Source organism: Papio anubis, chromosome 19 (assembly GCF_008728515.1).
Source record: "Papio anubis isolate 15944 chromosome 19, Panubis1.0, whole genome shotgun sequence".
NCBI lineage: Eukaryota > Metazoa > Chordata > Mammalia > Primates > Cercopithecidae > Papio > Papio anubis.
Genome location: NC_044994.1, coordinates 71,514,197 through 71,541,878, shown reverse-complemented (window position 1 = coordinate 71,541,878; position 27,682 = coordinate 71,514,197). Strand labels below are relative to the sequence as shown.

Sequence of the window (27,682 nt, the reverse complement as noted above, 5' to 3'; positions counted from 1 at the left end):
CAGCATTTCCTAACACATTTGTTCTGGCCATACAGCAATAGGCTATTTGCTATTGCATATTATAATGTATTCTTTGCAGCTGGAAAAAGTACATATTTTGGGAAAATAAGCATACGACTCATTTGACTTTAAATCATCAGATGAGTCTTAAAAAGCCTTTTAATGGAGACCTCCAGGCTTGCTATGCCAAATGCGGATTGTCCCTGCAACTTAAGGGAGGATTTCTCCTGTTTATTTAAAAATAATTCCAAAACATAAAACTGATGACTTATTTGAATATTACTTAAAGAAGATTCTTATCATTTAGAGATACATGCTGAAATATTTGGAGATGAAATAGTATGATACCTGAGATTTATTTCAAAGTAACCTGGTTTAGGGACTAGTGGGTATGACTGAGATAAGATGTGCTGCACTGAGGGTGCTGGAGGGGGCTGCGAGACTGAGGACTGAGGGTGCTGGAGGGGGCGGCAGGACCAAGGACTGAGGGTGCTGGAGGGGGCGGCAGGACCAAGGACTGAGGGTGCTGGAGAGGGAGGACAGCAGGACTGAGGACTGAGGGTGCTGGAGGGGGTGGCGGAACTGAGGACTGAGGGTGCTGGAGGGGGCGGTGGGACTGAGGACTGAGGGTGCTGGAGGGGGTGGCAGGACTAAGGACCAAGGGTGCTGGAGAGGGGAGGACAGCAGGACTGAGGACTGAGGGTGCTGGAGGAGGCAGTGGGACTGAGGACTGAGGGTGCTGGAGGAGGTGGTGGGACTGAGGACTGAGGGTGCTGGAGAGGGTGGCAGGACCGAGGACTGAGGGTGCTGGAGGGGGCGACGGGACGGAAGAACTGTTGGTGCTTTCGCATATGTTTGAAAATTTTCATAATATACAATGTAAAATGTTGTGTTAGAGGAAACATTCTTCCTCTATAAATTTCACTTGCAATTTATGTACAAATTACTTTCTAGTTTGCTTCTCTTCTTATCACTGCCAGGTTTCCATTGCAGCCACTGGAGAGTTTCTAAGAAGCAGGTCCCCAGATGACTGTCTTAATGCGGTTCAAAACAGAGAAGGGATTGGAGCCGTGGACAGACAGTACAAGATAGAACCGAGGGTGGGCCGGACTTGAGAGAGTCTTTAACAGAAAGAAATCGCTCTCCAGGGATGCCTTAAAGTGCTGCATTTTACACTATAGACCATGAGCATCCTGGAATTTCAAGTTCTGGTCCATTGATCTTTATGTCTGTCCTTATGCTGATACCAGATGATCTTGATCCCTGTAGCTTTATAGGAAGTCTGAAATCCAGCAGCATCCGTTCTCCAACTTTGTTGTTCTTTCTCAAAATCATTTTTGATTCTTCAGGTCCGTGTAAATGAATAGTTCCGTTTGTCAATTGCCACAAAAGCATGCTGATATCGTGCTGATATTTTGATAGTGACTGCATTGAATCATAGCAATTTTTGGAGACAACGTGTAAATAATATTGAAACTTTCAAAGAGCACAGGATGTCTCTCCATTGGTTTTGCTCTTCTACGATGTTTGCAGTTTTTGCTGATGAAAACTCAGTGATATTTTGTAGGTTTCAGTGAACAAATATTGCATGTCTTTTGTTATATTTAATACTATTTTATTCTTTTTGATGATACTGTAAATGGAGTTGTTTTCTTAATTTTCAGGTTGTTTATTGATATATAAGATATAATTGATTTTTGCTTAATGATTTATCTTACAATCTTGATAAGCTTATTAGTTCAGTAGGGTTCTTTTTTATACATTTCTTAAGAGTTTCTACATAGAGGATTAGGTCATCTCCAACAGATAGTTTTATTTCTTCTTTTCAGTATTTATGGTTTTAATCTCCCTCCCTCCCTTACATCACTCCCTCCCTGCCTCCCTCCCCCCCTCTCTCCCTCCTCCCTCCCTCCCTCCCTCCCTCCCTCCCTCCCTCCTTCCTTCCTTCCTTGGAAAGGAGTTAATCATGAAAGACTGAGGCCTTCCCTCCTGAGATGCTGAACAAATCAAGGCTGGCTGTTCTCACCACTTCTCCTCCAGCACAATGTGAGACATTATCGTTACAAGTCAGGCATTAAGAAAATAACACCTATTTTAGGGTGACTCTGATTCCTGTTTCCAGGCCCAGCTTTCATGTAAACCCTCCCTTTGTCTGGCGCAGCCAGAGAGCTTCTGGTACCTCCCAGCTGTTCGTGGCCAGTTGTCACCTGAGGTCTACTCCGTACGTTACATGGAAGTGAATAAACTAACGAATTCTAACGTTGATTTTTCTCCTCCAGCACATTGTGAGAACAGACAGCGTTGTCTCGTTTACCATCTTAGGAGGGAAGCCCTCAGTCTTTCATGGTTAACTGTGATGTTAGCTGTAGGGTTTTTGTACATGTCCGTTAAAAGATGGAGGACATTCCCTTCTTTCTATTTCTTGTTTGCTGTGAGTTTTTATCACGAATAGGTATTGTATTTTGTTAATGATTTTTTCATATCTATTGATTAACTGATTTTCAGATATTAAACCAATCTTGGATTTCTGAGGTACACTCTAATTGATCCTGGTTTATAATCCATTTTGTATGCGGTTGCATTTGGTTTGCTAATATTTTGTTAAGGGTTTTTGTGTCTGTGTTTATGGGAGATATTGGTGTGAAGTTTTCTTTTTTTTTTTTTTTTTTTTTTTTTTTTTTGAGTTGGAGTCTCGCTCTGTAGCCCAGGCTGGAGTGCAGTGGCCGGATCTCAGCTCACTGCAAGCTCTGCCTCCCGGGTTCACGCCATTCTCCGGCCTCAGCCTCCCGAGTAGCTGGGACTACAGGCGCCCGCCACCTCGCCCGGCTAGTTTTTTTTTTTTTTTATTTCTTAGTAGAGATGGGGTTTCACCGTGTTAGCCAGGATGGTCTCGATCTCCTGACCTCGTGATCCACCCGTCTCAGCCTCCCAAAGTGCTGGGATTACAGGCGTGAGCCACCGCGCCTGGCCGGTGTGAAGTTTTCTTGTCATGTTTAGTCTGGCCTTGGTGTCAGGGTGATCCTGGCCTCATGGAATGAATTGGGGAGTGTTACTTACTCTTTGTTTTCCTGACAAAGTTGTGTAGAATTGGTATTATTTTCTTCTTTAAATATTTGATAAAATCGACCAATGAAGCCACTGGGGACAGGGCTTTTCTTTTGGGAAGACTTTAAGATGTCTTTACTTGTTGCAGGCCTATTAGGATTTTCCATTTCTTCTTGAGTAAGTTTTGGCCATTTGTATCTTTCTAGGCATTTTTGCATTTCATCTTTATTGGCATATGTTTGCTCATACCATTCCCTTAGCACGAGGTGGTGATGTGCCCTCTCATGCCCTCTCATGACCAGCCTTACTAACTGCCTCCTCTGTCTTCGTGGTCAGTCGGTCTCAGGATCTCTCAATTACAGTGCTAGTAACATTTTGGGCTAAATAATCCTGTCTTTGAGGGCTCCGCTGTGCTGACGTGCAGATCGGTTTTGCAGGTCAGATCTGTTGAGGGTCGACGGCTGTGTGAGGAAAGAAGAATCAGGGCTGTGCGTAGGCACATGTGAATCACAGCGTGGTCAGGCCAGTTGAGCCTCGGCCAGGCTCGAGAGTGAAGGCAGCCTTCAGAGAGTTCCCCGGACGCTTCCCGGCCTTCCCCTCCCGCCTTGCTCATCCCTGGACTGGGCTCCCTACAGCAGAGCTCAGCTGCTCCTCCCTTGGGGCCTCAGACAGGACCCCCCTTCCCGCTGCTGGGGTGGTACTTCCTGGGGTGATACTTCTGCGTTCACCCCATGGAGGCACTTTCTCCCTGAAGCTTACACACAAGGAAGACTCGTTTGAGGCCATGAAACGTGCACTGGGACAGTGACGGGCCTAGGGTTGCACGGATTCATGCATCTTTTGGGGGAGGAGGAGCCGGTAGCAGGGTCTCCCCTCTCCGAAGACGTGCTGGACACAAAGAACCTCATTTTCCACTCTGTCCACACCTGTATGGCTGAGGCTGCATCTCAGCTGGAAAATTACACTTGAATTCTAAATAATAATAATTATTGTTTCTGGTTATTTTGAATCCCCTGACAAAGACCTTTACAAAATAATTGCACTGATCAATCCCATTTGAGGTGCAGGGGAAGATTCTTGAGTTGGTGTGTGAGGAGAACATTAGAGGAATTCTGCTCAGTGAGTATAATTGCAAGGAGTGTATCATGTTAAAATGCCTGACGTAGTGTCTTGTAATAACACATGGTTTCCATCAAGAAGCAGATGGTTCTCAGCCTCTCCTTAGAATAAAACATCATAATTTAACCACACCCACAAGCTCCACTGCAGAGTGAGAGCAAAGGCGGATGCCGCACGTTTCAGATCTGTGTAATTGCAGCCTGAGAGCACTTTTTAGGGAGAAGTGCCCTTAAAAAGAAACAACTTATTAGAATATCAGATAAAAGAGTCCTGGAAGAATGGTGTTTAGTAACAGCTATAGCTATGGCTTACAGAAAAGCACACATGAAACAATTTCTATCCCGAAGACTTGTGGTCCCTGGATGTTTTCAACTTCACGTTTCTAGGACAAAGTGAAAAAGACACACTCACTATGCTTCAGATGCTTTAATTTCACCATAAGAAGGTGTGAACAATGTCTTTCTGCTCATATATTGAAATCTTTCACAAAAGTTCTTTTAAAAGTGGAGATGTAACGCGTACCATATAATTCATGCCTTTAAAGTGTCCAATTCAGGGTTTTTTTTAAGTATATTTACAAGGTTGCGCAGCCATCAGCGCTATGCGATTCCAGGGGGTTTTCATCATCAAAAGGAAACCAGGGACCCTCAGGATTAGGAGCTTGCTTCCCAGTGTAATGGAAGCAGGCGGCCACTAGATGGAGACGTCTCTCCACCGCCTTGCAGGTGGCGCTCGCTCCCCGGGAGGCCGGAGGGAGGACCCCGCGCAGGAGGCCGGCCTCAGCCCCGTGGCACCTGCAGGCCTCCGGGCACCTGCCTCCGCCCCTCACTTCTCAGGAGACAGTTTCCCCAAATACCCTATGCCTAGTTCTGTCCGTGCAAGAGAGGCTCTTTAGGAAAAATGTGCACACACGTTCTTTATTTTACTAGTTACTTATTTCTTTCTTTTTTTTTTTTTTTGAGACGGAGTCTCGCTCTGTCGCCCAGGCTGGAGTGCAGTGGCCGGATCTCAGCTCACTGCAAGCTCCGCCTCCCGGGTTTTTACGCCATTCTCCTGCCTCAGCCTCCCGAGTAGCTGGGACTACAGGCGCCGCCACCTCGCCCGGCTAGTTTTTTGTGTTTTTAGTAGAGACGGGGTTTCACCGTGTTAGCCAGGATGGTCTCGATCTCCTGACCTCGTGATCCGCCTGTCTCAGCCTCCCAAAGTGCTGGGATTACAGACGTGAGCCACCGCGCCCGGCCACTAGTTACTTATTTGTTACGTATTATTATATATTAATTCGAATGTGGTAGAGAATAATATAACAGGCACCTTAGTCCATGATGTCACTCGTTTTATTTAGAATGAGCCTAAGTTGAAAAGCAAAATTACATTTAAAATTAATTGGAGAAACATTTTAAGTGACTGTCGGTTGAGATGCGGACACAGCCAAGGCCTGTGGGGCGCCCCAGCTTGTGGGCTCTGGAACAGCGCAGGAAGGATGCCTGTGGGAGGATGAAGCAAAAATCCCTCAACTTCCACGAGAATGGGACAGCCCCGTCCCCGGGCAGATCTGGGCTGCATGTTGCCTGGGAATCGTCCGCCCGCCGATCGGGGATGACTCCGCCTCACCTGCTCTCCCCTCGGGTCTCCAAGCAGGAGGCCCTTGATTCATTGGTGCGATCAGCCGTGGCGGAAGAACTCCTCAGTCCTGGGGAGGTTTGTCCTCGGATAATGCAAGCAGGAAGTGGGCTTTTCATGGAACTGGCCATCCTGAGCTGTGCTTGCCGTTATGGGGACAAGAATCCAGGCTCAGGGGCTGAGGGGGGTCTTTGGGCGGCACATGGCCGTGGACGGGGCTTAGCTTACAATTTTGAAACCTGGAAATCAAGGTTTTGGAAACAAGCCTGATGGTCAGGCTGAGTCACTCGGTGTTTGGGGGCCTCTTTCTGCTGGGGATGCACCAGCTGGGAGGGGGGACAGCAACTTCACCTGCTTCCTGTTCCCCCACGAGGGCTTCGTGTCCTGCCACGGGGGTTTCCTGCTCCCCAAGCTGCCCTGGCCTCCACCTGTGCCTCTATCAGCCAAAATCGCAGGCCTCAAAGGCTTCCCATGCCCGGGGTAGGGTTTGACTTTAGTGGCAGTGCTGGGAGGTTAGAGGCCTCACCCCCGTTTTCTAGATGAGGGAAGTGACATTCGAAGCATTTAAGTAACTCTCTGGTTACGGGGGAGATGGTCTGTGAGCTTTGGTTCTTTAACTCCAGACTTTCTTTTCATATATTCTACTTTCTCCGAATTATTTTCGCCCCAGGAGGGTAAGGTGCTTGCCTGTAGACACACATACTCCTGGCCACCCTCTAATGCGGTAACTACCCACTTTGTCTTGGGGAGAGTGTGGAGTGAGGAGACCTGACAGCCCAGGATTTCTCCACTGCACACAGTGTTGCAATTTTTTGAGGGTGGGGGTGGAAATTCATGCACTAATTGCCTTTATGAGAACAAATGATGGCGTTGCGTAATGTTATTGTATAAAGGGAGTGTTATTTCCTATTATTAAGCATCTGCTTAAGATGCTTGAGGGAGAATATAAAAGTCATTTAAGAAATATTTGTTGAGGAAATAAATGAATAAATAAATTAGATAAGAATAGCACCTGGTCTCAAAGAATCATCAAGCTAATAAGATCTTCTATCGAGCTTATAAAAACCAAAGTTCTACCAAGAAGCTGGCAGGGCTCTGTGGTCTTTCATGATTTCCAAATCGTGGAACCACCGTCCACCTCCGCATTCCCGTTTGCATCTGAGGGTTCCACCAACCCCAGAGGGGAAGAAAAATCACAATACAGCAATAAAAAATACCAATAAAATACCGTGTAACCAGTATTTACACCGCATTGCATAGTTTGAGGTATTCTAAGTCATCTAGAAAGGAAGCCCTGCTCCAGGCGAGGCCCCGCCCCCGTGGGTTCTGGCGTCCGGGGGGTCTGGGGCGCCTCCCCGGGGGGGCATGAGGTCATCCACGTGTCCACAGGGGCTCCTCAAGTTTGCCCCTCACTGTTCCCCAGGGCAACACTGGACCTTCAGACAGGGCGTGTGCAAGATGAAAGATGAAGTTCATTTTCCCATCTCCATAGCATCCGACAGACAACGCTGGCAAAACCCAGCCTGGTAGAGAGGGAGAGAAGGAACCAGGCTTTGGCAAGAGAAGCACCGTGGTTTCCCCAGAGGACACAGTGGAAGACTTCCAGAGGGCCAGGTTCCTCCTCAGGGCAAGGGGGCTGTGCTGACCGGGCCGGGACCGAGCTTGGGAGGAGGAGGTGCGGCTGGAGGCCCTGCAGGGTCGCGGCTGAGTCAGGAGTTTTAAATCTGGACGGGAGTTCTGGGCCTGTCGTCGTCCTCATGGTGAGAGGCCTGGAACCTGAGGCCAGGAGGCCGCGGGAGGCTGGAATGGAGCCGGGGGAGGCTGAGGTGAGCCCAGCCTGCCTGAGGTCTGCACTGGGGCCTCACTGCCCCGTCTGCTCTCCTCCTGACAGTCAGGGGTGTTGATTAGCAGAAAACCCAGTTAGAGATGATGCTGGTGGCAAATATGAAAAATGGCACCGTCGTCCCTTGATGTCCCTGGGGGACTTGTCCCAGAACCTCGAATATGGGACCAGTCCCCACACAAAGTCTCTGCAGCCAGGAGGACTCGCCATGTGCAAACTACTGGCTTAATAAATGGACCCGTGTAGTTTAAACCCGCATTGCTTGAGGGTCAGCTGTAATAACAGTTACCGCTCAATTAAACGAGTTAAAATTTTATAGATGTGTAAAAGTGGCTTAAAGAAAGATAAAATCATGTTAACATACAGTGAAGGTTGAGTATAGGCCCCAAATAATTGAAATCAGGATATCGAAGAAGTACCTATACCCCCATCTTCACAGCAGCTTTATTCACAAAAGCCAAAAGGCAGACACCACCTAAGTGTCTATCCAGGACGGAACGAACCCACACAACGTGGTCCGTCCTACAGTGGAATATTCTTCAGCTTTGAACAAGGAAGGAAAATCTGACCCAGGCTGCACCATGGATGAATCTTGGGGACGTCATACCCAGTAAAGACAATCATGCATGAGTCTCACTCACAGGAGATCCCTGGAGTCCACAGGTCCATAGAGACAGGAAGCAGGTGGGGTGCCGGGGGCTGGGGCTGGGGAGTGAGTATTTCGCGGGGACAGAGCTTCAGGTTGGGAGGATGACAAAGTACTGGAGATGGTCAGTGGTGATGACTGCACGGAACGTTGTGGATGTGCTTAGCCCTATGGACGGTGCCCTTACAAATGGTTAAAATGGCACATTTTATGTTATTTATGTTTCACCACAATTTTAAAAACACAGCGGAGGAGCCTACCGTTCCGGGAAGGGCTTGCTCTGCCCTGCTTCTTTATTTGGGAATTCGGAAAGTTTCACCGTGGCTACTTGTTACAGGAGGAGGTTGCAGCGAGCATCTGGGGCATGCAGGGTTCTTCTGTGGGGCCCCCCAATTTCTCCAGAGGTGCCCGGATACTCTGCAGCCAAAAGGATACGGATGTGTGGGGTTTTGTTCTGATCCTCCTTTTTGAATGGGAAGGAGGAATCCCAGAGACAAAGTGAGTGTGGCTGACGTCGCACAGGCTCAGAACACAACGGCAGCCTGTGCTTCGGACGCTGCAGGGAGGACCCTTGAGGCAGCCGCACCTGGAGTCCCTGCCCCAGCTTTGCCCACCGCTGTGGCCACACGCGGCACCCTGCTCAGGAAAGAGCCCCGCGCTGCCTGCATGGCACCGACAGCAGCGTTCCGGTGTGCCGGTTTGTACCGCGGCCCTTCTGGGCTTTCTGTGGTGTACCGTAGCACAGTAGACAGCACTCCCTTCATCCCACGAAAGGCATCTGGCACTTAGTTTGAGAAGATGTCACTCTTTTCTAAGTGCCATTAACCGAGTCCCCCACTTTCCACTCAGACTCCCATGTGGGACGGTTGTGGCTGTGGGGTGTCCCTGTGTCTCCTGGGTGACTTGGGCCGCCAGGGAACCACTGGCCCAACCTCAGCTGAAAACAGGAATAAAGAAAGTGAACTTAACATTCCCACTGTTTCAGACAACGCGTTTCTCTTTGTGGGAGCAAGGAGGGCAGGGAGACACCTGAAACCATTTGGGTGGCAGGGTCATGTTGAGGGAAAAAAGCCAAACTCTGTAAAATATTTAGAGAGGTTTCTTCTGAGCCAAATATGAGTGGCCAAGACCCGAGGCACAGTCTCAAGAGGTCCTGAGAACATGTGCCCAGGCTGGCTTCAGACATTTAGGGGGACAGAAGTAACGGGCAGACATCAGTCAGTACATGTGAGGTGTGCATGCGCTTGGTCTGGAAAGGTGGGATGACTCAACGTGGAGGCTTCCGGAACATAGGCGTGTTTGAAGGTTTTCTCACTGGCAATTGGTTGAAAGAGTTAAGTTGTTATCTAAAGACATGGAATCACCAAAAAGGAGTGTCTTGGTGAAGGCGTTTTGGAGACCAAGGTTCTTATGTAGATGAAGTCTCATAGGTGGCCACCCTTAGAGACAATAAATGGCAAATGTTTCCTCTTTAGACCTTTAGAAGGTGCTAGACTCTCAGCCAATCTCTTCAGCATCAGAAAAAGTCCTGGAAAAGGAAGAGGATTCTCTCCACAATGTAAATGTCTCCCACAAGAGACAGCTTTGCAGGGCCATTAAAAAATATATCAAATAAATACATTTTGGAGTAAAACATTTGGATACTTCAAGGGCCCACTCTCAGTCATATGATGCTATACTAGACTCGGGTGGGAATTTGGTATCTCATATTGCTACCTACAGCCTGCTTGTCAGCCTTAAGATCTCTGTTTTAAAGTTCATACGGGTCAGTTGTGCCTGAATGCCAGAGTGGGGAGGGTAGAATGAGGCATCTCTGGCCCCCACTCCCCCGTCAGCCTGTGCTTTGGAAGCTGCAGGGATGACCCTTGAGGTAGCCACACATGGCCTGACCTCATTTTTCAGGTTTCTTTGAAATCCCCTTGACAGAGGGCGGGGGGCGGTGGTCCATTCAGTCGGTTAGGGGCTTAGAAGTTTATTTTTGGTTTACAGTCAGGACAGCAGACACCAGCGTGGCAGAGCTGGGTTCTCCTCCCTGGGGGCCCAGGCCCTGAGGAGCAGCCGGCCAAATTTCCTTAAGGCAAAACACATGCTTTTTTTTTTTTTTTTTTTGGCATCAAACTTCCCAAGAAATATCACTACCCAAGTATTGTCACTGGAACTTTAAAGCTTGTAAAAACTTTTAGGTCCAAGTCCCTTATTTACAGTCCAGACGTTGGCAGGTTTCCCGGAGGCACAGATGCCAGCAGTGGAAGCAGAACTGAGCCAAACTTTCGCATCTTAAATAAAAAACTAACATTGGAAACATTTTGGGCTCTAGGTAGAGCCAAGCCCCAGCCCCGCCGCATCCAGGCACCGGAGCTTCGGGACGCATAGCAGGGCCGGGAGACCTCCAGGGAAGCCTCGGTCCAGGACCTTCAAAGGCTCGGCTTGCGCAGAGCCAGGGCGACGGCTCCGAGCTGCCCTGCGTGGATGTGGGGTCCACACGGTTTATTCCCATTCGGGACTGGAGCCCGGGTCCCTGAGGGGGGTCTCCTGGGAGGATCTCACTTCCAGGTCCTCACTGAAGTCCGCCGGAGTCACCGCTACTGCAGTGGGCACGGCCAGCCCCGGGTTTCCACGTGGCCAGGGCCCCACCCGGCGCAGACCCCCGCGCTGGGACCACGCAGCTGCCCAGGCCCTCTGAGCGGGCGGCGCCTCCTCCCACCTGGAACCCACCAGGCCAAGCTCCCCGCGAGCAGTTCGGAGCGCGTCGTCCCCTCCCGGAGTGGAAAGGCCCCGGGAGCGGTTCCTTCTGCCCGCGGATGGCGAGTGCGCCAGTGACATTTCACAGCGGATTCGATCCCGTGGAGCTTTCGCAGGCGGAGAGCAGGGCCCGAGGCTGCACCGCTCTGGGCTGAGGCAGGAGCGCCCCGCACCGGCTCGAGGGCCCCGCGCCGTCTCCCTGTGGTCGTGGGCGCTTCCCAGGGGCCTCGTTCTTCTGCGTGGGACAAATTCCTGCAGGAGCGGGAGTCCTTCCCGGAGACGCCCCCACGCCGCCCATGAGCGCGGAGCCGCGGGCCCCGGGTGGGGAAGGCTCCCTAGACGGGGCGGCCTGGCTGGGGTTGCTCTTCCCTTCCCGCCCACTCGTGTCGGCGCCCCAGGCCCAAGCTGCGCCTCGGGGGAGTCCCCCTGAGACCTGGGGGGCCCCTCCCGAGTCCCCGACAGGCCCAGGCCCGGGGTGACCGTGGGATGCACCACGTGCGCGCCGCTCCGCAGCCAAGAGCTGGGCGGTCCGCAGGTCCCCGAGGCCCCAAGTCCTCTCGCGGCTCGCGGCGCAGGTGGCACCAGAGGCCGGGGTCTCGGGCGCGCGAAGTCGGAGCTGATGTGGGTGCTGGTGTCTCACTGGGGTGGGCCCGGGACCGCTCCTTCGAGTTACAGCCTCGGCCACAGAGCGCGCCTTCCCCCGGACTCACCGCGGGCCGGGGCGGGCTGCGGCTTCCAGCGCGGAAGGAGGGCGGAGCTGCACCGGGAGATGCCCGCGCCCAGGAGGCCCAGCAAGGCCCGGCTCTGAACGTGCCTTAGGAAGGAAATGGACCCTAAAGACAGACAGACAGGATTTTAAAATGCAGCATTTCAGAAGATGTAACCCTTTATTAAGACCATTTCGCACCCTGTAGATGTTGGCGTGTTCTAGGTCAATGTCCTTCCCCTAAAGGGACTTCGTCACTCGGAGGCCTGGCCGGGCGCCCGGAGAGGCTCTGCAGGTGCGGAGGGTCGGTGTGGAGGCCTCGTCACTCGGGGCAGGCTGCGTGCTTTGTTCATTTGGATTCAGATCTTTTAGTGGCGGATTCTCATTTATTTTGAATTTCAGGTGGCTTTTCTGATGTTTCCGCGGAGTTTATAATAGCTCTTTGAGCTTCATATGCTGCTTATTTTCAAAATCTTTTAAAATGCAAGTGTAAACTAAGCATCGAATTTAATTTGCCTTAGTTTCTTACCAGTTCCAAGCTAAAATATTGCTACCAAATCCATGACCTCACTGAAACGTCCGCTTGTGCTTTAGAACATGAAAACATTGTGATGTGTGATGCAGGGACAGACGGCCCGTCCCTGATGGCGCAGTTGAGAGGCTGCTCCCGGGGAGCGGTCAGGAACCACTGTTGCGGCCGCTGTCTCTTCATTCTCATCCCATTCCCCGAGGCCCTGAGGAATGGCTGGATTTGGATTTGAATGAGTAGCTCCATCCCTGTCGTGGAGCGCAGAGGACAGCACCGCGGAGCCTTGACTCTCTGCGGATGTTTGCCAGGGTTTGCAAGGAGGAGTAAAACTTGTCTCTGCCACTCAGGTGTCTCTCCCAGGTTAAGACAGGCGCTGGTCACTGTGCCTTGTCTGCCGAGAGCATATCCAGGAATGTGACCGTCCAGGGATGGGATGTGCGCTGGCGCCATGCACGGCAGAGCAGCAGTGCCCAGACACCATCTGGCAAGGAAAGCTCACTTTGTGGGAAGGAAAGCTGGCTGACTGAACGGGGAAGCACCAGCTGTGAGGCCCCAGTGAGCAGCACAGACGCTTGAGGTGTTCATAATGGGACTGGACAAGTGTGGATGCCCTGGCTGGGACCCTAGTGCAACAAAAAGGGAGCAGGGGCCGGGTGGGCCTTTGTCTGCATGCACTTCATTCTTACTGGAGGCCAGGAGGGCACAGCTGGGCGGCCGGAGAACAAAACCCAGCTGGCCACATCCAGGCGCTCTCCAGGAGTCACGGGCCTACGGGGAGGGAGACAGTGAGCCACACGTGAGTCATTGGGTCACGGGCTATGGAAGAAACTGGCCAGGAGTCTGTGGCTGGGGGCAGGGCAGCAGGGAGAAGCTCACTGAGAAAGTGACTTTGAGGGAGAGGCACATGGTGCATTTGGACCACCAACGTGGAGAAGCTGGGCTGGAGTCGGGGGCATGGCGGGGGCGAGGACGCCGGCCCAGGGATGAGGTTGGGTGTGCCAGTGTTCTGCTCAGGCCTGCCAGGGAAGATGTCTTCTCAATCCTTCTCTGCCAGCCACTAAGGAGCTCTCCAGGAGACATGGCTCCAGGAGATACTCACCCTGCCTGCTGGGCCTCTTGCTACATCCCCAGGGCCGTGGGATGACCCGGGGCTAAGGGTCAATATGCTCAAAAGTCCATCCAGCAAAAGGAAGCTCCTGGAACCTTGGGCTGCACTGTAGGGCGTTGCCTGGGGGGGCGGGTGTTTCCCTTGGGGTCAGTGGGAGTGCTGTCCAGGATCCTTCCCAAGTGGACCCACTGGAGAGGGCGCTGTGGGTCTCCTCCAGCTCGGGATGCACACAGCCCAGCAAGATTGAAGGCAGCTACCAGCAGGGCTGACCGACGTGGGCCAGGGGATGTGAGGCCACAGTTCACCACCACCATCACCATCACCACCACCACCGCCACCATCACCACCACATCATCATCATCACTATCACCACCGCCGCCATCACCACCACAACCACCACTGCCACCATCAGTGCCATCACAGCCATCACTGCCATCACCACCACCACCACCATCACCACCACCATCATCATTATCACTATCACCATCACCACCACCAACAAAATAAACCAGAGAAGAGTTGTTTAAGTTAATTTATATAATTTAAGACCTGCACCAAAATGTATTACAGATGAATTAAAAGTTAAAAATTTTGAATTGAATTATAAAACAACTAGAAGAAATGAAAATGAATGCTTTTCTGACCTGGGGATGGAGAAAAGCTTTCTAAACATAAAAAAGGAAAGAAGAACGAAGGAAAGGCAAGAAGTCATGAAGCAGCATAAACAAATTTCAAAACTGCAATAATAATCTGCAAAAAATTTATACAATATATTAAAGTTACTAGTATTCATATATCAATCAGGAAAGACTGACAATCTTATTAATAAAAATGGACAAAAATAGACATTGAAACTTTATTTAGAAGAGCCCTCGATGTTCCACTTCAACAGCAATCCCAAGCCGCAGATGGGAGCAGCAGTGAAATCCTATTCTCGCCTGGAGTGCTGGGTGAGGAGGGCGGCCACGGGCGGGGGATCCTCGTGGGTGGACCTCAGCCGCGCGGCGGGGCAGTGTGAATCCCGATGCTAACCACATGTGCATCCTGCTGCTGTCCTAGGGCTCATTCTGAGGGATGATCAGAGACAATCACAGAGGCTCACAAGGGAGGCTTTCACTGCAGTGTTACCATCATCACAAGTGCCCCAGGCTTCCACCAAGAGGGAACAGCCCCCGGATGGTATCCGAGCCGCATCGCAGAAGTGCCAGCCCTTGAAAGTCGTATTTTCAAAGAATGTGCAGTGCCATGGGGTGCACATTGTGACTTTGAGTGAAGAGGCTGACACACAACTGTACATACAGCACGTATGATGATTCGTGCAATCAATATAATACTAAGAGCTGATACTTGGTAAGCATCCGTGCAAGCCCTGGGTAGGCTTGTCATGCAGGATTTCACAACCAGCCATGGGGTAGCCCTCACCTCTACAGGACACACATGGAGAGGTTCACTTACTTGCTCAACTCTACTGTTTGGTGTCCAGATTCTGACCCAAGCAGCCTGACTTTAGTGTTTTCAACACAACTTTATCCTGTCCCCCTGTGTACATACATACACACACACACACACACACACACGCACCCACAGAGTCATGCTCACAATTGGAAGGAAATCCACAAAAATGCTAACATGAGCCGTGGATGATTTCTAGTTTCTTTCTTTTATTTTGTCATCCTTTCCAAATTTGTGTAAGAACATGCCTTATTTTTCTGAGGGGAAAAGACACATTTCAGCACAGACCTGAGGAAGAGCTTTTGGTTGGGTATGAAGACTCCGGAACCTCCCCGGGAATGTGGGTGACTTTCCAGCTTCGAGACTCATCTTAGGGAGCCCCTAGGTTTCCCCTTGACTTTTTCTTGTTCAGCACTTGGGTTTAAACGTTCGCTGGCCACCGACGGGCTTCCTGAGAGGGGAACAGAAGGCCCGATGGGAGATAAGAGGTCTTGGCTCACCTCGCCAGCCTCGCAGGCTACATCCTGTGGGCCCAGCACTCACCTGTGCACAGCCCGCCACGGCCTCGTGGCCACAGACCAGGCCCTGCAGCCATCAAGCCACATCTGACACCCCCCAGGCCCTACAGGCCCCAGAGCATGGCTCGGCCGCCCAGCACATGTGGGGCACCAGGCTGTGTGGTTTGCAGCTGACCTTATTACCATTCTGAGACAGGCTGCCATGCTGGGTACTCAGCTATTTCTTAATGCTGTGTTCAGTTTTGAAGGGCATGGACATTACTCAAAACAAGTTTTTTTGTTTTTTTTTTTTTTTCCTAAAATGATTTTAACTCAACGTTCTCTTGCATGAAAACTCACTAGCAGAGGCTTTACCTAAGGGCATCCTTAAAAGAAAGAATGCATGGACCGGCCTGGCCAGATTGGCTCCAACTGTCAGAGCCAATGGCAGGAGGACACACGACCCCACCACCATCGTTCATCACACCAAGCACAGGTGCAGACGCACACACATCCACACACAGACACACACATGCAGGGACAGACACACGCACACACGGACACACACACAGACACACAGGCACAGACAGGCAAGTACACACACACGCACATGGTGACTACATGACTGATGGTTCCCAGTGGATACAAATCTCTGAAAAATCACTAGCAAGAAATAATAACCCAGACCTGACTGGAGTTCCCGGTTTGCCTGGAATAAGGTCTGTGACCCACGGCTGGAACTGTGAGGCTGTGGTGCCGTCGGGAGACGGGATCTCAGGCCCTCACTGTGGTTTTCTTGGGTTTTAAACCACACTTCCCTCTGCTCCTAGAACACTTTTTATTTCTGTGAGGCTGAGGCACTGGCCTCGCCTTTCACAAGGGGGAAACTAAGGCCCAGAATCAGCAAGTATCGTTGTGCCTCGCTGAAGGAGCCGCTTGTAGAGTGTAGTGGCCGATGGCCAGGATCCGACCCAGTGCCAGGGCCCGAGTGTGCGTGTGGATGGCCTGCCCAGAACGCTGACGCCGCAGTGTGACGAGGCCGTGAGCGGCATTAGTTCCAGTTGGCATGTGCGTCTCATGTGGGCGCAGATTCACAGACGGTCCCTCTGCTCACCAGATGCCCGCCTCAGCCTGGACAGCGCTCTGGTTTCAGTTCCAGAACCTCTCAGCCCAACAGCAGGAGGAGGCTCTCGGAGACGCAGCATCACCGGCCTGGCGCTCGTCCTAAATAGGATCTCGGGGTGATGAAGACTGAAGTGTGGTCGTTTTCACAACCGCGGCACTCTTCTCATCCCTCGGGACACAAGGAGTGTTACCAGCACGGCGGTTCCGAGCGACGAGCACGACAGCCCTTGCTGGGAATCCATACCAGTGCTGCCGTCAGGAAAACCATCTTTCTCTCCATTCCTTTCCAGATGTTCATCCACATTCTTTCATCCATCCAGACCGTCCATTCCATTTCCATTCCTCCATTCCCTCCGTTGTCTGTGGTTTCCTTCCTCCATTCCCTGTTTTGGGGCATCCCTGTCCTTCCATTGATCAGCCTCCCTCCCCCTTCCTTCCACCCAGCCCTCCCCGCCCGCCTCCGCCCGCCTCCCCCGCCCGCCTCCCCGGCCCGCCTCCCCGCCCGCCTCCCCAGCCCTGCTGACCCCGCCGCGTCCCCAGCCCCGCCTCCCATTCCATTCCTTCCATTCCATTCTTCCATTCCATTCCATTCCATTCCATTCCGTCCCCATTCCATCCATTCCCGTTATCCTGTTCCATTGTCCATTCCGTTATCCGCGTCCATGCGTTCCGCAGATCTGCCCATTGTCCATTATCCGCATTCCAGTGCATCCGTTACCATGTCCAGATCTGGTCCGTTTGCGTTGTCCTGGCGTCCCGGGTGGGCTGAGGTATTCCGGCGAGATCTGGTGCGTATCCCCGTACGCCTCCACCCGCCCCGCCTCCCAGCCCGCCTCTCCTCGCCCGCCTCCAGCTGATCCATGGCAATGCTGGAGACGAAGGTCCGATCGGCCCAGGTTCGATGACCACCACACACCAAGCCTGCCGAGCCCCTCACGAGCGATGATGACTTTTCAGGTGCCATTTTGCAGTGTGGTAAGCACCATCAACTTGATTTTCTGTGTATACACTAATGGAACCCCAAGTGTCTCAGTGTCCTCTTAAGTTGTGTTATCTTGGGCGCTTGTTAATTTGGCTTCCTGATGATGCGTCTCCCACGCCTCTAACTCACTTTGTTCTGGGGGTATCCGGAGCCCGTCCCACAGGAGTGATGCTGACAGGCCCCTCGCTCTGGGGGTTCCTCTGTCGCGGTCCCTGCCTGGGGCTTCCCTGCACTTGATGGACAGTCTTGTGGGGGCGACGTGTCTGGGAGGCTGGGATCGTGCCCTCGTTTGGGCTCCCTGAGGTGCCCTTGAGATGCTGGACGCTGTTCTCTGGGACCCTCTTGGTCTCTGGAAGGTGTATGACCCTCTCCTATGGAGGTGCTGCCCGGGCATGGTCTCCTGTGCGGTGTGGGCCTGCCAGCTCCTCCTGCGCGAGGACCCGCGTCCTTCATCCTGCGAGGCTGCTCTTGTGTTGCTGGTTGTGGTTTCTCTCTTTCTGTTGTGTCTGTTCCCCCACTCCGGAGCGCCCATCCCTGCAAGGTGGCCTCTGGACTGGTCCTTCAGCCCCACCTTCCATCCCAGCTTTGATCTTTGTCTTCAGGCTCCAATTCCTGGCGCCTTCACCCCTTGGCCCTTCTGCCAATTTCCTTCTTTTCTGTGATGGTTCCATTGTGGGGACCATGGGTCTGCCTGTGGGAGTGTGGGTTCTGTCCACAGCTCATGACGGTGACGCCCCTCCAGGGTGGCCGCGCTGAGACGCTGTGCTCTTCTCCCGGTGTGGCTTCTTGTTCACTTCCACATGATTTTGCTTGTGTTTATTTTCATGCTGGAGAGTTTGCCCAGGTGTTTCCACAGATCTGTGTGTCTGCCTGTATTCTGGGGCTTCCTTTTCAGAGGGTCGGATTCCCTGGAGGAGAGGCTCTCCTGCTTGGGAGCAAGCAGGGAAGGTGGCTGGCCTGGCGTTAAGCAGAGGGACTCCCTCCAGAGCTCGCGGTTGCCCAGGCCCAGGGGCTGCTTCAGTCTCCGCACAGAGGAGACAGGAAGGGAAGGTGGCCCCAGCAGGTAGGGGTGGGGAAGGGTCTTTAGCCTGTGCAGACCCCTCCCCACCTCCAGCCCTCCCCCCAGCATCATCCTCGGCCGGCAGTTCCAGGGGCTTTGGGGTTCAGGATCTAAATCAGGGTGCCCTGTCCCCACTGCTGTGTCAGAGTTGTTTCTGGGGTCCACAGAAATGCTGGCCCTGGTCCCTCCACTTTGCAGACGTCTCTGCCTCATTCCCTTTGTGTGAGCTGCTTTTGTTTTACAAAATCTCTTTACTGTACTTGAAGTTCAGGAGAGAAAAAAGTACTGTTTTTCTCCGCGTCGTCACCCAGCAGAGCTGGTTCTAAGAGCGCGTCTTTACAACACCTGACCCAGACAATGGATGAAAACAACATGGTCTGCCCTCATCCTCGCCAGGTTCTGGAAAGTTCCCTCGGCCCAAATGCCTCCTCCCTCATCTCCCCAGGTTCCCTGGGCCTGAAGTGTCCCCGGGGCTGTCACCTCTTCTGTGACACGTTCCCTGCTGCTTCAGACACACTTACTTGTGCCTGTCACCCCCACAACACCCAGAGTCCTGTCAGCAAGGACCCCCCAGCGGGTGCTGGGCAGCTCTGCTTACATGAGTTCATCTACACAAGCCTCCAGTGGCATTAAGAGCAGCAGAGCCCAGTTGCTCTCCAGGGCTGTTGGAGACAGGGTGGTGGATTTGTGTGTTTAACTTGAGTTGAGGGTGCTCCTAGCGTGGAAAATACCTCAATGACCTTCTCACTGCGATTTCCCACCCAGTCATGCTGCCTTTGGAAACACAGAGCCCCATATCAGGCCCCATGGAAGGGCTCTGCCTGCGTCTCGGGCAGGGTTCACTGCGGGGAGCACCACGGTCTGAGATACTGGGAGGGTGCAGGGAAGACGCAGCACGACCTCGCTACAGCCAGGACGACCTCAGTCTCCAACCACGTTCTCCAGGAGCAGACAGATGCCTGTGCCTCACCTGTGGGAATTCCAGATCCTGGCCGACCTTCCTCCAGCCCAGCAGAGTGGGGGGCGCAGCCTGGGCCGGCTCGCAGCCCTGTGGGTGTCCCCTTGCAGCCCACTCTGGAGGTTGGGGGCTTGCCCGTGGGAGCCGTCCCTGGAGACATTGGTTCCCCAGCCCTCTCAACGCTGAGTGGCTGTGTAGAAGCCTGGGGGAGCTGTGCCTCCCCTCGAGGACCTGGCTCGGGGCTCGCCTGTGCTTCTTCTCCCCACTCTGACCCCTCCTCGCCTGCACCCCTGTTCCTGGGGAGTGACTGGTGGGGCCCCTCTGCTCCCGAAGTGTGAGCCCTTCCTCCTCGGGGGGCCAGGCCAGTGTTACCTCACTTGAACCCCAGCTCACTCGCTAGCCCCGGGCTGACTCATTTCAAGCTGAAGAGAGCAGGCTTCAGCCCTGATCTGGGAGTCGGGCAGGAAGACTGACACCTGCTTATTTGGATGTGACAAACGGGTGTCCCTGTGCTTGCTCTCAAATCAAGCGTGCCCGAGTTCCTGCAGCGCCTCTGCAGGGCCAGCTGGGCGCAGTGGCCCGGCGACGTGTCCGGTGGCCTCCCTCGTGCGGGCGGGATGTCCACCCCGCTGTCTGTCCATCAGAGCCGTTAAACACAGGCTGCTCCCAGTGCAGATTCTGGAGGTGGGTGGAGAGCTCTGGAGGAAGCGCCATCCGTTAGGCTTAATGCTCGGACAGCGGCTCTGCCCCAGGGCAGTGGCGTGGGCTGGGGGCAACAGCTGCAGCGTGGGCGTTCGTTCTCTGGTTCCCACGGATCTGTTTCAGTTTCTGCATGAATCTTCTGCAATTAACAAATTAGTGTAAAAAACATTCTTCTCCAGAACATTACAGAGTCGCTCCCCAAAGCCCTGCACTGAGGGCTTTATCCACCTGGAAATGACTCTAGTAAGTTGGGGTTACCAGACTCTAAAGCAGCCGATTTGTTAATTGATTAAAATCTGGCCCAGTTCCAGAACAGATTATAAATAGATCACGTAGAATAAAATGCATAAAATAAAATAAAACCAGAAAGTGGGATGGAGGTTCGAAGCAGGGGAAATGTCACCCACGGGTCTGCAGCGTGTGTGGCTGGGCCGAGAGCCGGGGCCTGAGTGGCAGGAGGAGGGTTGCTGCGGTTGACCTGCTTAGAGAAGGGCTGTGCTTTGCTGCAGCAGACATTGCTTGTGTGAGGCGCACGCAGAGTGGCTTATGTTCCAAAATGCCCTGGCAGGCGTCCCGCCAGCCCTTCTTGCAGGAGCCAAGTGCCCCTCCGGGCAGCACCCTGTACGCGTCTCTGTTCTCGCCGAGGCTTTTCCTCGGTGGCACGCGGACCGCTGTGTTGTCAGGGCGGGTCCCTGTCGCTCAGGCATGAAGTGGATGGGCCCCTCTCTAGACACGGAGGCAGCTGGACAGGACGTGGAGTGGGTCTTCTTTGCATTTTGTAATAAGGACGTTGCAAGAGCAGCCTGCAGATGCAGCCAGCGATGAGCCCCTCCAGAGGCAAGTGTGGCGTGTGGCTCAGCCTCAGCACCGCGTGGGACCTTGAGGCTTTGCCCGATCAGCTATTCAGACATCTAGAAAAAGTCTGCCTACAGAAAACCCCATCACTGCAAACTTTAATCTGCTTGGAATTTGCATCTTACAGGCTTCCAAATTAACTTCCCAAAACGGTCTCTATTCCAGGGATGGAAGCAGCCATTCTCTTGCCCATGGTTTGAAATGTGGCCTGGGCCACATGCCCCTGATCTCCAGGTGTCTCTGGGCTGCCTCTGCTGCGGCTCTTTCCGTCCATCTGCTCTCAAGCTGCTCCCACACTCCTTCCAGGACCGTGCCTTTCTACATCTTTGTGTCCATAGCACAAACTCTCCTTTCTTTCATCTTGTTTTACTTTTCTTATTACTTATCCAAGAAAAAAAAATGATGTTTTCAAGTTCCAATGCACAGGAATAAACCCACTCAAGTTTTAATCATTGTCTCCCAGCTGTCAACAGCAATGTGACCTGGGAATTAATCACTCACGGAGCCAGCCTGACCAGTCAGCGGCAGGAGGGCTGCTCCCCAGACACCCGGCTGCGGGGCCCTGCACCTGCAGTGCCTTCCACAAGAATACGGAAGGAGGAACTTCCGGTTTTTCTTTGAAAGAGGAAGCTTGGATCAATCATGGGTATTTTCAGTGAGTTGATGATTTCTGCTTTCCCCAGAAATAGCTCTGCTGCTGAGACATGCAAGCACCCCTGGCGGAACACTCAACACGGAAAGTCCCCGAAGCTCTGAGTCCCACATTTTCAGTTAACAGCTCCTTAAAAAGCAGATGAGTGACAATCTTCAAGGCTAGCCATGGTGGGCCTCTTGAATTGGAGCTGCAACCCTCGTTTGCTCTCAAAAACATCTTGTTGTTGTTATTGTTTAAATATTCTCTTACTGCAGAGAGTTAGGCTTTGTAAAGGAACCAATCTCATAAAATTGACTTTCCTGTGGAGGATATAAAGTCCTAATTAACAGTCTTTATGCACAGAAAAATAAGTGCTGCAAGGGTGGCCTCAGTGAAATTCCTCCTCTTAGGAATCTGCACATAGCCAATCTGTACAAGCCATACGGCAGGACTTCCCTGGGAGAAACCATTTAGTGCTTCCTTTAGCCTAGGCAGGATTTTCAAGGTGGTAGGAAATTAAAGTATAACTTTCAACTTTCACTGAGCTGTATCAGTCAGATTGCTGACCATTCAAACTCACTTAAATAATAATGTAACAAAGGGGGTCTATTGGCTTCTGTCGCTGACATCCAGAAGAGAAGCCTTCAGGGACGGTTTGACCCAGCAGCTCAGTGATGTCACCAACCACGTGGTCTTGTTTAATCTTCCTATTCTGCATTATCCTGAGACGGGTTCTTCCTGACACCACAAAGTGGTTTCTGACAGTGCCTTGGGACCATGAAGTGAGGGTCTCCTTGTCCGGGTGCCAGAAGCCAGAGCGTGGAGGCGCAGTCAGACTGCGCTAGTGTTAGGCCACGTCTCCAGCCCCAGCTGACCGTTGAAGCTGGGGAAGACCATGTGTGACACCCCAGAGCTGAGCGGGGCCAGCTTCGCCAGGGCACAAAGCGTGGAGTGGGGTTCAATCTAAGCACTGTTTAAATATTCAGGGCAAATCACTGTCTCCACCAGGAGTAGAAAAATGTGGAAATACCTTTGAGCGGAGGCTTGTAAATAATTTATTATTTATCAATACCTTCCATCTAAACGGCAGGGCCAAGGACTTGTGGAAAATTGAGTTGCAAATTCCATAGACCAAATCCATAAAGCCGGGCACGTAGCTCATCCCTCCCCGAAAATCCCAGAAAATTTGGCCCTGAAATGTGGCCCAATGACTGTCGTCAGTGCCAGGGTGTGGGGCTGAGTCCTGCAGTCTCTGCTTCCTACTGTACACACCTCGGCCCCACGTCTGCAGGAGCCTATTACCTACTGTATACACCTCGGCCCCACGTCTGCAGGAGCCTTTTACCTACTGTATACACCTCAACCCCATGTCTGCAGGAGCCCCTCTATTACCTCCTGTACACACCTCGGCCCCACGTCTGTAGGAGCCTATTACCTACTGTATACACCTCAGCCCCATGTCTGCAGGAGCCTCTCTATTACCTACTGTATACACCTCAGCTTCATGTCTGCAGGAGCCTATTACCTACTGTACACACCTCAGCCCCACATCTGTAGGAGGAATCTCTACCTCTCTGCATCCCGGCTTCGCCTTTTTTTTTTATTCCTCTCCCTCGTTACCTCCGACCTCAGGCTCTCCAGAGCTATTTGCTATTGTCAAAGTGTTGGTGTCTGTCTCTTACCTTTTCTAGTTTTCCAAGTTTAAAGTTGGAGGAAGAGACCCCTGAAGAAAATGACCTTTACTAAATTACATTGAAAGGGTGGAGGTCTTGATGCCAAACCAAAGCTGGAATCATTGCAGTAGCCAAGCCTGAGCTTGCTTGTTTCTGCGGAGTCTTGGGTGGTGTCAGGCGTGTGTGAGCGGAAACCCACAGTCTATTCGGGCTCACGGTTGTAGCCACGACACCTGGACGGTGGAGGAGAGTTGAGAGTCCACTCGCTGCTTCTCTGCTTTGTTAGGTGACTGGAGCGTTGTGAGGTCACAGGTTGCAGAGTTTCTTCTCTCGTAAATACTAAGCATAAAACTGTGAAGTTAAAGGTTTTTTTAATGGAAATTTTGGTTGCCAACTTTTGCTTAATAGAAAGTCTTTCTAAATTTATATGTAGAGTTGTCTTTGAAGAAGAGATTTCAAATTTCTTCAGTTTCTTTGTTCTGTTCACTTAGATGTGGGGAGATGAAACTTCCTTAAATTGGGCCTCTCTAAGCAATGAAAACTAAGCGGTTGCTCTCGAAGCAGTGAAAATTTAACTAGTCATGAGGACCAGCATGAGGCATTTGCCTTCTGGCCGTGGGAGCCGTGCAGAGGATCCATGAGCCCAACAGTGAGGCATCTTGTGGCTTCTCATTCCTGCCTATTATTTTTGTGAAAATTACAGGTGGATTTGGGACTTTTCATCTGATTACATGCTACCGATAGATATAGTTGCATCTGCGAAGTCCCCTGAAATCATCTCCAGGGCAGGCACAGGTCTTCTCAGTTGCTACCTATGCAGGATCTTGCTGGCAGCTGGAGCGGGGGTGCCGGCTCTCATTCCCACTCGCTGTGTTGGTCCAGATAGGATTTTCCACATGACATGGATCCACATGGATCCCGCACCACCACGACGTCTCTATTAGGAGGCTAATGGGGGAACTGAGCTAAGCTCTGGTTTACCCTCTGTCCTTCCCACTCAGTGACACAGAGTCCTTCATCACCATGATCCCAAACCAGGCCACGCTTGTGAGGAACACACGTGACCCCTGTGTTGGCAGCAGGATGGCGGGGTGCACACGGGCCTCAGATGACCCCAGGGTCAGAGGTCAGCCGGGGAGGCCAGCCCCGTGCTTCCAGGTGTGCTGTACCTGCAGAACTGATGCCCCCAGTATCTTGGTCCCCCCAGTGCCACCATCCTAAAGTCCCCACTGGAATTTGCCCTCAGAGGAGGGGATGGGTGTGGTGAGCAGGACTGGCTGATGTTGACAAGAGTCAGCAATAAATTATTTATTTCAACCCATTCGGGAACTCACTCTTCTCCAGCCAACCCTCAACAACCTCCCTTCCACTGTCAAAGGCTGATGGGAATTGACCAACCTAACTTCCTTTCTTTTTTTTTTTTAATCTTTTCTTCATTATCTTTTTGTTTTGGAGATGGAGTCTTGCTCTGTCACCCAGGCTACAGTGCAGTGACACGATCTCGGCTCACTGCAACATCCTCCTCCTGGGCTCAAGCGATTCTCCTGCCTCAGCCTCCCAAGTAGCTGGGATTATAGGCGCCTGCCACCACGCCCAGCTAATTTTTTTGTGTTTTTAGTAGAGACAGGATTTCACTATGTTGGCCAGGTTGTAGTAGCCTAACTTTCAAATCAGCCTTGGCTTTAGTACTCAGCAAACGTACCTACGTCTCTCAGATTGTTCACTAGATTGTTCACTCGTTTGTTCAAGGTGTGTGCATTTAGAGAAAATCACAACTCAGTGCAGAGCCAGCTGCAGGCTCAGGACACCCAGGGTGCAGATTTAGCAACAGATGACCTTGCAGTGATGGTTGCAGGAGCGCGGACCTGGCCTCCCGGAGATGGTTGCAGGAACGTGGACCTGGCCTCACGGCTGATGGTTGCAGGAGCGTGGACCTGGCCTCCCGGCGATGGGAAAGACTGAAAGGTTTTAAAAGGGGATTGACGTGCCCAGATTTGTAGCTTTCCCTTGTAACAGTTACTTCAAGTTTTTACTAAAATAACATGCGAGATTAAATAGGACTGTGACACTTGTTAAGAAAACCCACAGTCCCCCGGCCGACTTCCACACACGCTCCAGCTGTCTCCATCCATGTTTCTAAACAGTGTGCTCACACTGCCTGATTTCTGAGAGTGTCTGCTATCGTCCTGTTAGCATGTAAACAGTGTGCTCACACTGACTGATTTCTGAGACTGCTGTCGTATATTTAGCATGTAAACGGTGTGCTCACACTGCCTGATTTCTACTGAGAGTGTCTGCTGTCGTCCTGTTAACATGTAAACAGTGTGCTCACACTGACAGGTTTCTGAGAGTGTCTGCTATCGTCCTGTTAGCATGTAAACAGTGTGCTCACACTGCCTGATTTCTGAGACTGCTGTCATCCTGTTAGCATGTAAACAGTGTGCTCACACTGCCTGATTTCTGAGAGTGTCTGCTATCGTCCTGTTAGCATGTAAACAGTGTGCTCACACTGACTGGTTTCTGAGAGTGTCTGCTGTCGTCCTGTTACCATGTGAGCTTAGTGCTCTGATGTTGCCTCCCCTGTCCCCCCTCGGCTCTGCACGTTTGCAGCTGTAAGGAGCCCATGTCCTATGTTTATGTTAATGTGTCATTATTAGATTTTGTTCCTGCTGAGCCAGCACATCTGCCTTTTTTTTTTTTTTTGAGTTGGAGTCTCACTGTGTTGCCCAGACTGGAGTGCAGTGGTGCAATCTTGGCTGACTTTAAACTCTGCCTCCCAGGTTCAAGCGATTCTCCTGCTACAGCCTCCCCAAACTACAGGTTTGCGCCACCACGCCTGGCTAATTTTTGTATTTTTAGTAGAAAAATACAATTTTTTTTTAGTAGAAAAACACTAAAAATTGTATTTTAAGTAGAAAATCTTAGCTCGGCTGGTCTCGAACTCCTGACGTCAAGAGATCCGCCCACTCAGCCTCCCAAAGTGCTGGGATTACAGGTGTGAGCCACTGTGCCTGGCCCTGGCTGCCTTTTAAAGTGAATGGGAGATGCATTGGCGGCTGCTGTATTCCCCCGGGTGCTCTCTGCCTTTTGAGACCTGGTGGCCACCTGTCCTGGAATCACATCCCCCACTTGAGTAGCTTTCCCATTTTCCCCAGCTGGCTGCTGCTTCTGCCTTCCTCCTTTTCTCTGTACCTATTACTAAGTCTTCCCAAGCCGTGGCAGGTGCAGGAACCCTCCTGCAATCCAAGGACTGAAGATCCTTCCGCACTGTCAAAGTGCCAGGTCATCTGTGTCACACACAGGCTCCGTGTGTCCTGTGGGGTCACCCCTGGAGACCTCATCCCAGGAGCTGTCAGCTGGGGCCCCCACCTGTTCTGAGAATGGTGCCCTTCTCTTCTCTCTTGAGTGGGACCCCTCCCCTCTTGAGCTGCCTGAGCTCAGAACAGCCTGTGCCCACTGGCCCCACGAGGATCACGGCCCCTGGTGAGAGCTGCGTGTGCTCAGAGCCTCGAGTTCTCGGTGTGCAAAGGGGGCGCGGCGGGACCCCCCAGGAGCGCGTGGTGACCGAGGCCTGCTGGAGTCGGAGCTGGGGAGGCTGCGGGGGCCTCCGTGTTGGTTCGAGTGTGGCCGGCGTCGCTGTGCAACTGGTTCTAGGCCTTGTGTTCGCAGCTGTTTTTCACCGAGTCCCCATCAGGCGCACAGCCCCCTGGCCCGAGGCTCAGGGGATAGCACGTGCCCGGGAGGCTCCTCAACCCAGTCTCCCGAGTAGTGGGGATTACAGGCATCTGCCACCACGTCCAGCTAATTTTTGTATTTTTAGTAGAGATGGGGTTTCACCATGTTGGTCAGGCTGGTCTCGAACTCCTGACCTCAAATGATCCGCCCGCCTCGGCCTCCCAAAGAGCTGAGATGACACTGAGCCCCCGCGCCCAGCCTCCTTCCTCTTTTTCTATGTCAGAGGCCGCAGGCACGGGGGACCCGCTGGCCAAGGCGCGGCTGCTGAGGGCGGTGCGGAGCCCTCCGAGGCTGTGTCGGGGTGTTGGGGTATCGGGGTCACCGGCAGGGACACGCTGGGGCGTTGGCGGGACCCGCTCAGAGCTGGAGCGCGGGGAGCTGACACCCTACGGAGGGGCTTCCTGAGGCCTCTGGGAAGCTGCTCGTCCGCGCAGGGTCGGGGGTTCCCGGGGAGCGCGTGAGTCCGGCCGCCCGGGGAGGCGCTGGGGGACCTCGCGGCCGATTCCAGGCGCAGCCAAGCAACCCCCGCGGGATCCCCCAATCCTCCCGATGCTGCGGCCCTGGGCAAGGGCAGACAGTGGGGTCGGGGGTCACGGGGCGCTTGTGGGGAGCCTGGGCCTGGTCTGAGGGAGAACGTTCTGGGGGGACTGA

General features: G+C 52.4%; 1 protein-coding gene across 1 annotated transcript in view; it reads left to right on the top strand.

Annotated features, from left to right (window-relative positions):
- Positions 1-9,308, top strand: part of LOC116271440 — a 29,411-nt gene extending 20,103 nt beyond the window's left edge. Inside the window, exon 3 of the mRNA XM_031658651.1 lies at positions 7,277-9,308. Within this exon, the coding sequence (XP_031514511.1) occupies positions 7,277-7,688 (412 nt within the window). The 3' untranslated portion in view covers positions 7,689-9,308. The remainder of the gene's footprint in view (positions 1-7,276) is intronic.
- Positions 9,309-27,682: the final 18,374 nt, after the last annotated feature.